This window comes from Gymnoscopelus braueri (assembly GCF_963280865.1).
Source record: "Gymnoscopelus braueri genome assembly, chromosome: 20".
In the NCBI taxonomy this organism is placed as follows: Eukaryota; Metazoa; Chordata; class Actinopteri; order Myctophiformes; family Myctophidae; genus Gymnoscopelus; species Gymnoscopelus braueri.
Genome location: NC_137622.1, coordinates 8,601,614 through 8,614,456, shown reverse-complemented (window position 1 = coordinate 8,614,456; position 12,843 = coordinate 8,601,614). Strand labels below are relative to the sequence as shown.

At 44.6% G+C, this 12,843-nt stretch overlaps 1 protein-coding gene across 7 annotated transcripts in view; it reads right to left on the bottom strand.

Moving 5' to 3' along the window:
* Positions 1–12,843, bottom strand: part of LOC308075810 (rho guanine nucleotide exchange factor 9-like) — an 82,154-nt gene that overhangs the window by 27,676 nt on the left and 41,635 nt on the right. For 6 of the 7 annotated variants that reach the window (XM_080415772.1, XM_080415773.1, XM_080415776.1 and 3 more), the window contains 4 exons: positions 7,830–8,009; positions 6,768–6,857; positions 4,058–4,258; positions 498–677 (listed from right to left, as the gene is read on the bottom strand). In XM_080415772.1, coding sequence (XP_080271898.1) covers positions 498–677; positions 4,058–4,258; positions 6,768–6,857; positions 7,830–8,009 — 651 coding nt within the window. The remainder of the gene's footprint in view (positions 1–497; positions 678–4,057; positions 4,259–6,767; positions 6,858–7,829; positions 8,010–12,843) is intronic. The other variant, XM_080415774.1, reaches the window with a different exon arrangement.

Sequence of the window (12,843 nt, the reverse complement as noted above, 5' to 3'; positions counted from 1 at the left end):
ACGTATGACCAGAGGGAATGAAGCAACTTAAGCAAGGAGCCCTGAATTGTCTCTCAGATATAGCCTACTGTACTACGTGATGAGGAGAGACAGGCCAATGTGGACAGGATATATCCAATGTGATTTGGCCTCCTCCATTTCTGAGAAACAGTGGGTTGAAGAAAGTACATTAAATACATGAAAATCATGAGCCTTTTTAAAACCCGATATGATTTAGTACCGCGTCCTCCTTTTTAAGGTATCTCCAACCTCCATCCAAAGTATCTTCAGGGACTGTTCATTGCGTGTGTGTGTGTGTGTGTGTGTGTGTGTGTGTGTGTGTGTGTGTGTGTGTGTGTGTGTGTGTGTGTGTGTGTGTGTGTGTGTGTGTGTATGTATATATACACATGAGAGAGAGACAGATCGATTATTTTCACATTATCGATCATTTTGGCAGGACTCCCAGTGTAATATTTTGGAAACGGCCCGAGCCTACAGTACTGTGAAATTCCACTCACATGCTCTAGGAAGCAGGGTCCTATCTCTGACAGGTGCGGATCCTCTGTGTTGTACTGCTTCTCCAGGTCTCTGACGAAGCCCACCTGGAAGCGGAAAATTTCCTCGATGTTTCCAAAGATCACCCTCAGCTGGTCATCGTTGAACATGTCCACGCGCTTCTTGCACTGTCGCAGGTAGCCCTGCAACACGGAGGGTTCTTTATTGATCCCATGTGGGAAATTCATACGTCATGGCAGTATCGCATTATAAAACACAGGACAGATACATAAAAAAGAGATACAACTAAGAATACAAGAACAATACATAATTGGAGTAAACAGGTAGTAACATACAGGGAATTAGGAATGAAGTATCAAAAACGAAAGGAGATTTAGGGTCTTGCTTGGCCCTCTGCACTTGGACGATGATGTTTGATTCAAATTGTTGTATGAGTTATTAACAGGTATAAATATAAATACGTTTATGAATGTATACTGTAAGTGTACATAAACAAAAATAGCAACAAAAAAAACATCGCCAACATCGTGACACGTGAGCTTGAAGATTTGAAATATCTTTGAACATTTTTGACAACCTGGCGTCCCTATTTCGGGACCTATTTTGGGCCGTGGTTAACAAGGTGCTCTAACAGTGGAGAGCAGCCTAAACCTTTTTGACACCAGAGGGCCCAGGGCCAAAACACACAGGCTGCTGTTTGGTGAATCATGATGGGTCACAAAATGCCACCAGAAGTTCTTCTTTTAAAATAAATGTGATATGTAGGCAGGCCAACGGAACAGGCCAGGCACACACTCAGATATCTGAAATCTAACGTCTGTCTGTTGTGAAATAAACGGTTTGAGTCTTATTATGATGAGGATGTTTGTAATTGTGTGGTAAAGTTGATGGTTCCTTCCACCAATAATGCGGCTATTGCTAAGCCTGCAAGACTCTCATACAGTAATATGAGAGCTTAGCAATACAAAAAAAATCTCTATTGATTTGTGATTATTCCACCAATTATTCCACCCACCCCTTGAGCCCTAGCATCCCTATTCTGTCACGTTGTGGCGGGTTATGTAGATCTGTTATTTTCAGTGAAGAGATTCGGTATAGAAGGAAACAAGAACAGACCAAGAACAGAAGCATGTCACTAAGTAGTACTAAGTAGTATAGAGGGTTTAAGTGGTTAAATAGTTATTTATAACTGTTTACTCAAAATATAATAATGTCACATACTGGTGCGGTGAGAACCCGAATGCAGGACAGGCAGGTAGTGTTTTAATTGAACGTTGAATACTTCACAGACAGACTGAGACTGACCAGACAATTGGACCGACTGGGTAACTAATAAGACTAATATGGCTGATTACAAATGAGATACAGCTGGGGAAGACATGAACATAGAACCATGAAAACTAGAACATGAACATAACAGACAGAAATATAAAACCTATACAAGACAGGCAAAGTCTGCTAGAAACTATGAGTGTATGCGATATGCAATATACAATTAACACTACATACTATAAAGTCTATATAGCAACATAGGTAGAGAAGTAGATAAACATGAAAGTCTAAAGTAATCATGTAAGGGTTAGTAATTAAAGGTGCAGTTAATGATATTTGTTTTGTTAAAACAACTCTATATTACTTGCTATTAAGTGTTTGTTCAGTAACAGGGGTCTCCCTTTCTTTCCATCTCTTTATTGTCAGGTGTTGAATCCTCTGGATACCAATTTTATCCAAACAGGAGAGAGAACCCTTACAGGATACAGGATAAACAAAGTAAATTGGAAGTGATGACACAAAGAAATGAGCAGACAAAATTGGAACAGTAATACTATAAAATTGAAGACGATAAATGGGTACTGTCTCCTGATTGGATGAAATTGGCAACCCACCTAAAAGTGTATTTTCTGTTTATTAAAGAGCTGGAGAGATGAATATCTCTCTAACTCTTTAATAAACAGAACATACACTTTCAGGTGGGTTGAGTGCTTGTTCAATAACAGAGGTCTCTATAGCAATGTTTACTATCTTAATATAGAGCTTTAACTTTTTAACAAACTTTTCTAACCATAAAATATCACTTACACGACTTTCAAGGGGATGTACGTGATACATTATTTTGTAAAAGAAGTGTTAAATAGCTCTCTATTCCGATGGCAATCATTACAATAGAGTGTTTGCCCAGTAACAGGGGTCTCCCTCTCTATAGCTCTTTAGTAAAAAGGAAAAAAATATCAGGTCGGGATACCAGTTTTATCTAACCAGGAAAGATAACTTATAAGAAACAGGAAATAAAGCGAAATTACTTTGAAACTAAAAAAATTGGAACTGGAACACTAAATTTGACGCTGATAAATCATATTAATGGTTCTTCTTTTTTCCTTTTACAAAAACATATTACTTACACCACCTTTAAAATAATCCATTCATTACTACTACTGATGCATGTGGACACAATGTACCTGGCATCATTTACCACACCTGTCTCCATATTCTCATGCCATTTATAAGGTGTCGCTTGATGACAAGAACAGATCTACAAGCTAACAATGCGTCGTGTCAAGTCACGACGCGTGGCAAACAACAACATTGAGTACAAATTGAGCTGTACCTTCCTACCGTCTGCTGGATGAGCGATGCAAGTTCAACCAGGAAACTCTACCTGGCTTAAGGTGATTGATTGGACCATTCAATAGCGTGTATTTTACAACCAAACAACACATCATTCATTTCACGCACCAATGTCAAGCATTTGATGATGTGCATAACGGGCTGGCCCCGCTACTGGGTATCATCTGAGCGTTGCTGCTTTAGTCACCTACCTCCACCCCAGATCCACCTGCTTAGATCTTCTATATTCCATCTTCATTCTCCTACCTCCACCCCAGATGAACTAGTCTCGCATGGCCAGGCTGTTGCCTCCCACAATTTTCAAATGTTTCCGGTCATACAGTCTGGGACACTCTGATCATGATTCAAATATAAAGCGGGTGTGAAGCCTCCTCCCCACTTCCGTTTCGTGTTTACAGTCGCGCAAATGTATCCTAATATGAATCAAAATCATCTACGCATATAGCTTGCTGCTTAGCAGAAATGGAAATTAAAAAATAAAATTATAGATACCTAGGCTCAATGTAGCCTGACATCGCGTTGCGGGTTCGACTCCCGATCCCGACGGCCTTTGCTGCATTTCCTGTCAGCCTACTGTCCAGAAACAAATCTTTAAAATATATGTATATATTTTGGTGAACGGAAGTGCGGAAGCTCCTCTCTCGGATTTCGGGAGGTGTAGTTCCAGACTCTATATGGCATTCGGAGATTGTGGAATAGTTGTCTGGCTACGCGAGACTACAGAAGAACCTGTTTAGATATTTTATGTTCCTATGGGGGATTATGTTACTGCTGACCAAAGGCCAGGCACATTCATGCAGCGGCGAGCAAGAAAAACAGATGGTCCACTGAAACCAAGGCTAATTACATATCATAACCATCCAAATGTGTGTGTGTGTGTGTGTGTGTGTGTGTGTGTGTGTGTGTGTGTGTGTGTGTGTGTGTGTGTGTTTACTACCTCGCAGATGTCCTTGAGGTGTTTGATGTAGTGTCTCTCTGTGCTCATGATCTCATTGATGACATTGGCTCTCATCTGGTCACGGTTCTGGAGGGGCGAGCCCAGACACAGGCAGTCATTGGTGGGGTCCAGGTGTCCGTTCTGCACCTCACTGGTCCCCTCTGCTGGTTCCGACCCTCCGTCCTCCTGGTTCACCCACAGCTGAGGACCAAAGGCCATGCACACACACACACACACACACACACACACACACACACAGGCATGCACGCGCACACGCACACACACACACACACACACACACACACACACACACACACACACACACACACACACACACACCTAAGTCAGAGATATGCAGAGTCAAATGTAAGTTCATGAGTTACGCAATACTCTGAAAATATTTCATACAATGCATCAATTCCCTGCAGTTAGCATTGCATACCTCAAAATCCTTCACCCATACATTATTCACCTTCCAACCATACACAGAAATAAACACGCACGCACACACACACGCACGCACACACACACACACACACCGACTGAATAGAGGTGTTGGTCATCTGGGCAGTGGATCTGGGTCCAGCGAGAAGACGCTGCCAAACTCCACAGTCCATTCACAAGGTTCTTTTTGGGACCCATGCCCAGAGGACACACCATGCACAACCTCCACACACACACACTCACTCCCAGGCATCGACACTGGCACACACAGACTACATAAAAATGTAAAAATCTCTCTCTCTCTCACACACAATCTCAGTATTGGCAGCGGCACACACGGACTATATATAAAAACACACACACACGCACACGCACACACACACACACACACACACACACACACACACACACACAGGCCAGGTGATTTCTGCAGCCGACACCTTATTACACACAGTTTGCCAGGATAACATCAAGGGGCTGACGGTTAGGATGCCAAACACAGGATGAGCGATGCAGCGCTACACAGACAAGCAGAGTGACATGAGGGTGACTGACCACAGACCAGCTTAGTATCAGCATTAACACTGACCACAGACCAGCTATAGCAGCATTAACACTGACCACAGACCAGCTATAGCAGCATTAACACTGACCACAGACCAGCTATAGTAGCATTAACACTGACCACAGACCAGCTTAGTAGCAGCATTAACACTGACCACAGACCAGCTTAGTAGCAGCATTAACACTGACCACAGACCAGCTTAGTAGCAGCATTAACACAGACCACAGACCAGCTATAGTAGCATTAACACTGACCACAGACCAGCTTAGTAGCAGCATTAACACAGACCACAGACCAGCTATAGTAGCATTAACACAGACCACAGACCAGCTATAGCAGCATTAACACTGACCACAGACCAGCTTAGTAGCAGCATTAACACTGACCACAGACCAGCTTAGTAGCAGCATTAACACTGACCACAGACCAGCTATAGCAGCATTAACACTGACCACAGACCAGCTATAGCAGCATTAACACTGACCACAGACCAGCTATAGTAGCATTAACACTGACCACAGACCAGCTTAGTAGCAGCATTAACACTGACCACAGACCAGCTATAGCAGCATTAACACTGACCACAGACCAGCTATAGTAGCATTAACACTGACCACAGACCAGCTTAGTAGCAGCATTAACACTGACCACAGACCAGCTATAGCAGCATTAACACTGACCACAGACCAGCTATAGTAGCATTAACACTGACCACAGACCAGCTATAGTAGCATTAACACTGACTACAGACCAGCTATAGCAGCATTAACACTGACCACAGACCAGCTATAGTAGCATTAACACAGACCACAGACCAGCTATAGCAGCATTAACACTGACCACAGACCAGCTATAGTAGCATTAACACTGACCACAGACCAGCTATAGTAGCATTAACACTGACCACAGACCAGCTATAGCAGCATTAACACTGACCACAGACCAGCTATAGTAGCATTAACACTGACCACAGACCAGCTATAGTAGCATTAACACAGACCACAGACCAGCTATAGCAGCATTAACACTGACCACAGACCAGCTATAGCAGCATTAACACTGACCACAGACCAGCTATAGTAGCATTAACACAGACCACAGACCAGCTATAGCAGCATTAACACTGACCACAGACCAGCTATAGCATTATTAACACTGACCACAGACCAGCTTAGTAGCAGCATTAACACTGACCACAGACCAGCTTAGTCTCAGCATTAACACTGACCACAGACCAGCTAGTAGCAGCATTAACACTGACCACAGACCAGCTAGTAGCAGCATTAACAGTGAAATACAATGTCAGAGTCAATAGTAAAATGGAGTTTAGGCTATAATGTAAAAAAAAAAGAAAATGTGTCTTGCACTTTAAAATGGATATACCAAGATTATGAATAAGAATAATCATACGAAAATATGATGCATTTTCAATAACCCTTTAAAAAGAAGAAAGGATGTTTACTTTTGACTCTCTACCGGCCCTGGACAGGAAGATGAGCTGGGAGAATGGGAGCGTTAATGCCTGGAATGGACTGGTTCTGGTATGTTTGCCGGGCAGAACGTTTGCGCGCACAGAAGACTGGAGCGGGCGGGAGGGTGGGGGGGGGGGGGGGGGGGGGGCGGATGGATGCTGGATGGGTGGGTGGGGATGAGTCTGGGCGCAAGGGGTGGAGGGGGGGGGGGTTGGGAGAACAAACGCACCTTTGACGTAGTGTTTTGGAACCTTGGAGTTGCTATGGGGTTGATATAGAAAACCTGTTTTGTTTGGGGCTGTGGAGGGTGGGGTTCCACCTTCGGGGAGAAAGAATGACAGAACAGAGAGACAAACTGTTTGGTCTGTTTTGGGGGGGCGGGGGCGGGGGAAGGGTGATGTCAGCCCCGCCCTCTCAGGTGTGGACATGAAGATGCAAGGGTTGGGGTGAAGAGGTGGCAGGGGGGGGTGGTGGTCATGAGGGAGTGTTCGAACACGGGTCTGAAGTTCTGAAAGACCTCCGTTGCCAGCTTCACTGTGTGTGTGTGTGTGTGTGTGTGTGTGTGTGTGTGTGTGTGTGTGTGTGTGTGTGTGTGTGTGTGTGTGTGTGTGTGTGTGTGTGTGTGTGTGTGTGTGTGTGTGTGTGTGTGTGTGTGTGTGTGTGTGTGTGTGTGTGTGTGTGTGTGTCTAGATGCGCTAACAACACTGTCAGACTTGTTTATCTCAGATATGGGGTAATATTATTATAACATAAACTCACAAAGTGAAGTCTTGCTCTGCATACATGGAGTCACACACGTATCTCATTAATATTCCGTGTGATGTGTCTCCCCTGCAGACCAGATAGAGGCACTTAGCTAGTTGCTCTCTGATCTCTTCTTAGTTATGTATTATTAAAGGCATTATTCCACTGGCTATATTGTGTGTGTGTGTGTGTGTGCGTGCGTGCGTGCGTGCGTGCGTGAGTGCGTGCGTGCGTGCGTGCGTGCGTGCGTGAGCATTAAGCACATGGATCTTCATGTGGCCTCGCTACATGTCTGACTTTGTTCTTTTTTGTTTTAACGTTGCTCAGTTCCTACTTCCTGCCTGTGTGTGTGTGTGTGTGTGTGTGTGTGTGTGTGTGTGTGTGTGTGTGTGTGTGTGTGTGTGTGTGTGTGTGTGTGTGTGTGTGTGTGTGTGTGTGTGTGTGTGTGTGTGTGTGTGTGTGTGTGTGTGTGTGTGTGTGTGTGTGTGTGTGTGCGCGTGTGCGTGTGTGTGCGTTTAGGGGTGTGTGTTTTGCTGTCGTAACTCACCCGTACAAAGCTGGCAGGGAACCATCCTTCCTCTTCGTCGATCTGGCCCCACCACCAGTCCTTGTTGGAGGCGTCCAGCACCTTGATGACGTCGCCAGCCTTAAACGCCAACTCGCGGTCCGCCATGGTCACATGGTCCCATACCGCCTCGGCACTGACGATTGAACCTCCACTTATCAACTAGAGAGCAGGTATGGAAGGATAAAAGAGAGAAAGAGAGAGAGCGATGAAAGGGGTACATACTCTATTTTACATCATATCGTCGTGTTACATAAAGCTGCTATAATGTTGGAACTCCAGAGGGAATATACAGCCTGAACAAAACATCAGCCAGGTGTGTGAAAGCATGAGGTTATACAACAACAACATGAGTATTCGGGTGGTTGGGGAGGGAGGGGAGGGGGATTGTACACACAGGGTTTGCGGGTGGTGTGTGTGTGTGTGTGTGTGTGTGTGTGTGTGTGTGTGTGTGTGTGTGTGTGTGTGTGTGTGTGTGTGTGTGTGTGTGTGTGTGTGTGTGTGTAAGAGTGTGAGAGTGTGTGTGCGTGTGCGTGTGTGTGTGTGTGTTGTAACTATATAGATAGCCCAACCTGTGCCAGATTGCTGGGTCCGATTCACATTCCGATTTTTAATATTTTTTCAAGTGAAAACATTTTAAATAGCCGAACTACAAGCTCACAACGCATCGCAACACAATGCGTTGTGAGCTTGTAGATTGCCAAGTTTTTTAAAAAAAAGTTTTTTTGGGGTGGGGGCGGGGTGTTACAGTGTTTTCTGGTGATGGTGGGAGCGTTTTGACACAGGGTTTTCTGCTGGTGGGGGCAGTTGTAACAGGGCTTGCTAGTGGTCATGGTGGGGTTTTCTGGTGTGTGGGGGGGGAGGGGGGGCTGTAACACAGGGCTTGCACGCTTGGCCTCATTTTGTGCAAATCCTTCCTCTTAAACCCCACTCACAGTAATGAATGCAAATACACGACGCCACCCTCAGATCTGTGGGCCCATTAGCAGCTTAGGAATCGCTAATAGAGCAACACAACAGCACAGGGAACACATTAGTCGACAACGCGTTACAACGACACAACAACACGGCAACACACACAAAAAAAGGTGGTAAAAACCATTAACACATGATGAAACAACAGAACTGCACCGGTCTCCAGGCGGAGACCGTAATTGGCCCATTATGACATTGGAATAATTACATGCAATTAAGCAATAAAAATGTTGAGGTGCCAAACCAATGTGAGGGGGGATAATCTCCTCCTTGCTCTCATGCTGTCATCAGAGCTTGTTATTTTATCTGCAACACTGGATTTGACAAAACGTGAAGGAATGACTCATCAACTTCCCTGTGATTGATTTTACTGTCATGAATATATAATGTGAACCATTATGCTTGGTTGAAAATGGATATTTAAGTCCCGAGAGAGCTGCGCGCACCGAGGCGTGCAACTCGTAACATCAAAAGATCCTTTTGGGTGTATTTGATCAAACGGTGCACACTCAGTGGTGCCGCATTATTCAAAATGGCTTTTCTACAAGATGTGCTCGCTTCAGATGTATCTGATATGTAGGAACAACGTGAAATGACTTCACTGCAATCAATAAAGTGCGAGGCGGTTGAAGACTTTCAACTGACAGCCATTTCGTGGCTTCCTTGCAGCAAAGCCTACGATGAACAAAACACTACATCTACATTTACGGTACTAGATCATCTAAAGCGCCGCTGATCAGAGCACTACACCACATGAAGCTCGGCCACTCAAATCTGGATGTTATTTTTGTGACGCCTTACCGTCCAATCAAATCCGAATGTTACGTTTGTGATGCCCAAACACCAGATTTCTGCCTACTGAGTATTATTGTCTGGGGGAAAAGGACTTTCAACTGACATGTATTGACCATCTGTGTGTGTGTGCGTGTGCGTGTGTGTGTGTGTGTGTGTGTGTGTGTACTGACCTTGTCTATGTCCAAGACACTCGTGTACATGTGAAAGATTTTCTATGTGTGCGTGTGTGTGTGTGTGTGTGTGTGTGTGTGTGTGTGTGTGTGTGTGTGTGTGTGTGTGTGTGTGTGTGTGTGTGTGTGTGTGTGTTCAGCAGCCAGGTGATCAGTATTCTTCAGAGGGTCGTTAGAGGCTAAAGGTTATTCTCATTAAAGGTGGTAAAGTGTGCTCCTGAGAGACACCCACTCCTCACAACATCCATCTACCACACGGCACCACTATCCATCACACTGACCAATGAGCCCTGTCACCCTCACACTGGAGCCCACAGTGGGGTGGTGCATGCATGAACGCATGCACACACGCTCACATACATGCATGAATTCCCACACGCACACCCAGACACGACCGGACGCATTCACGAATGCTTACACAATTGCTCACACACGCACATGTATGCACACATTTTCTACCTTTTGAGCCTCGTGGGTAGCCTACATCTGTGGCACACACACAGCGCCCAACTGTTTGTTCCAATTGTTCTTTCCAAAGTTGTGTTCATCAGCATTCTCCCAGTCCAGAGCTAACCATGCATCCATTCCCCGGGGCTGAGGCCATGAACAGCCAGCTCTAACCAAATCTGACAGGAGCTGTTTAGTCCCTAGGTAGTACGGGAGCTCGCAAAGGCCCAGAGACTGGGAATCAGTCTAACACTGTAAAACACAGTGTAACACACGGTGTAACACTGTAAAATCCTCAGCATGGATTTGGTTACATTTGTAAACTCTCTTGAGTTACAGACCTGTAAGGGTACATTTTGTTCCTAACTATCAAATCCTTATATACCTGAGGACCCCTTGAAGTTACAGTACAAATGGATAAAATAACACTGAGGATGTTACTCTGTCTGTATCACGGCACTGTATGTCTATATATAGTATGTTTGTGCTTGCTTGCCTTCATATCAGGTAATTTCTGTGAAGATTTCTCTCCCTCTTATCCTGCTACAACAGATGCTATCTTGTCTTCTGAAGTCAAGTCATCTGAATTGGCTTCTTTCTTGCCCTCCCCCCCACTCCGGGTGAATATGCTTCCGCGCTGGAAGAGAGCACCTTTTGAAAATCATTTGATCATTACAGGGCTTATTGTGCATGAGCGCCATTGTGCCATTGTGCTGACACGGTGTGTTTGTGAGTGTTTGTGTTTGGCGTGCTTACCCCCGCGCGTGTGTGTGTGTGTGTGTGTGTGTGGGTGTGTTACTAATCTCTAGCCCCGTGAGGATCTAAGCCCACAACCTCAGCAGCTACAGTACGGCTACGCCCCCCAACTTAAACCCCTGGATGAGCCCCCCTCTCGGGGCTGCTTACAGCTCCCACATACGATATGAACCAATCAAGGGAGAGGAGTGAGCATGGGGGAGGGACCACTATGCCTGAAAAGGGGGGAAAAAACATCCGTTGTCATGGTGACAGATGAGGATGCTCCACTAGTATTGACAAGACAACCAGATGAGGCAAGGACACTTCAGGTTGCACCACAATCTTCAAAAAAGAGGGGTTGTATAGGGGTGTGTGTGTGTGTGTGTGTGTGTGTGTGTGTGTGTGTGTGTGTGTGTGTGTGTGTGTGTGTCTGTGTGTGCGTGTGCGTGAGAGATAGATCACACGTGTAATTCATGCAGCAAACACTATACGGCCACTAATGATCATTGCACAATTAACCAATTCAGCCCTATATACTTAGTTATACAACGCAGAGCGAAAATAGATGATCGAAAAGCTCACAATGTGTCGCTGCTTGTAGATTTGCTATTTACGCTTTTACATTTTTTTTTTATTAAAAACATTCCCAAAATAGGGAGACACCGCGTTCAATGTGGTTAAATTTCCCCGTTCCACAGTGACAGCATTAGAGTAAAACCATGGCAACAGATATTTCCACGTCAAAGGCAAGTGAATCCATCCAGTGTCAGCCTCAGTGGGCGGGGCTTCAGAGAGCTCCTGCATGTCACTGAGTTGATGTAATCATTAGGCTGGAAGGTCTGGTTAACAATAGCTCCATATCTGAGACCACTCCACTATCCAGAGAGAGCGGAATTACTGCAAAACGTGTGTCACGCTGCCATGGAAACAGGACATATGAACCGCACGCCGGGGTCAGTTCCTCCTCAGTTCAGGCCAGGGGGAAAAGGATTTAGGTTTGGATTCAGAGGATGTCATTGTTTTTTCCTGTGTGCACGGACAGAAGCTAACAAAAAAAAAATACACACACCAGTCGAACATCAGCTCCACATTGGATGTGTTGTAGTAGTTGTAGCAAACTGGACTCCGTGTGGCACCGGTTCCTCAGACAAACTATTCCACCTATTAGTTCGTAGCTGTCACAGAGTATGTTTTCCAGCCTAGCATAAATTACAAACGAAGGCTCTGCTAGCTGCAATCTGTAACTTGTATGTGCTACTCTGGATTTGAATCCAGGTCTCCCGCGTGAGAGACCAACCATCTATGGCCAAGGGTCAATCCCCACTTGGTCAGGGGAGATATTGTGCTTATGGGCTTCAGGCAGTACCATTTGTCAACCAGTAGGTGTCCTGTATACCCGACACCAGGGTCTAAATGTCTCAATAGAAGAGTAAGGAAACCACTGCAGATATATTATATTACATTGCATTAACATACTCTACCATACAGAGTGGTTAAAATAATGTCTGATTCGTTCAAATAAGTATCGGATTGCTTTGTTGGAACCTGAGAATTGGGCAATGCATTTGTTGTCTTTGAAGGTTATTTTGAATTTGATGTCAATATGATGTTCTGCATAGTAGTGTATATCTGTCTGTCATTTAATGTGACTATGAATTGAGTACAAAAGGACCCCAATTGAAACAAGCCAGTGGCTTTCTTGTTTAGTTTTTTTATCCTATTTAGTTGACCTTGTATTTGAACTGTACTTTCATGTGTTTTTTTTCTGCAAACTTCTAAATAAAGTATTCAATCAATCAATCAAACACAACACATGAATTGCTGACTATTACATCTATTAAACTATGTATACACACAATGTCTTCAATATA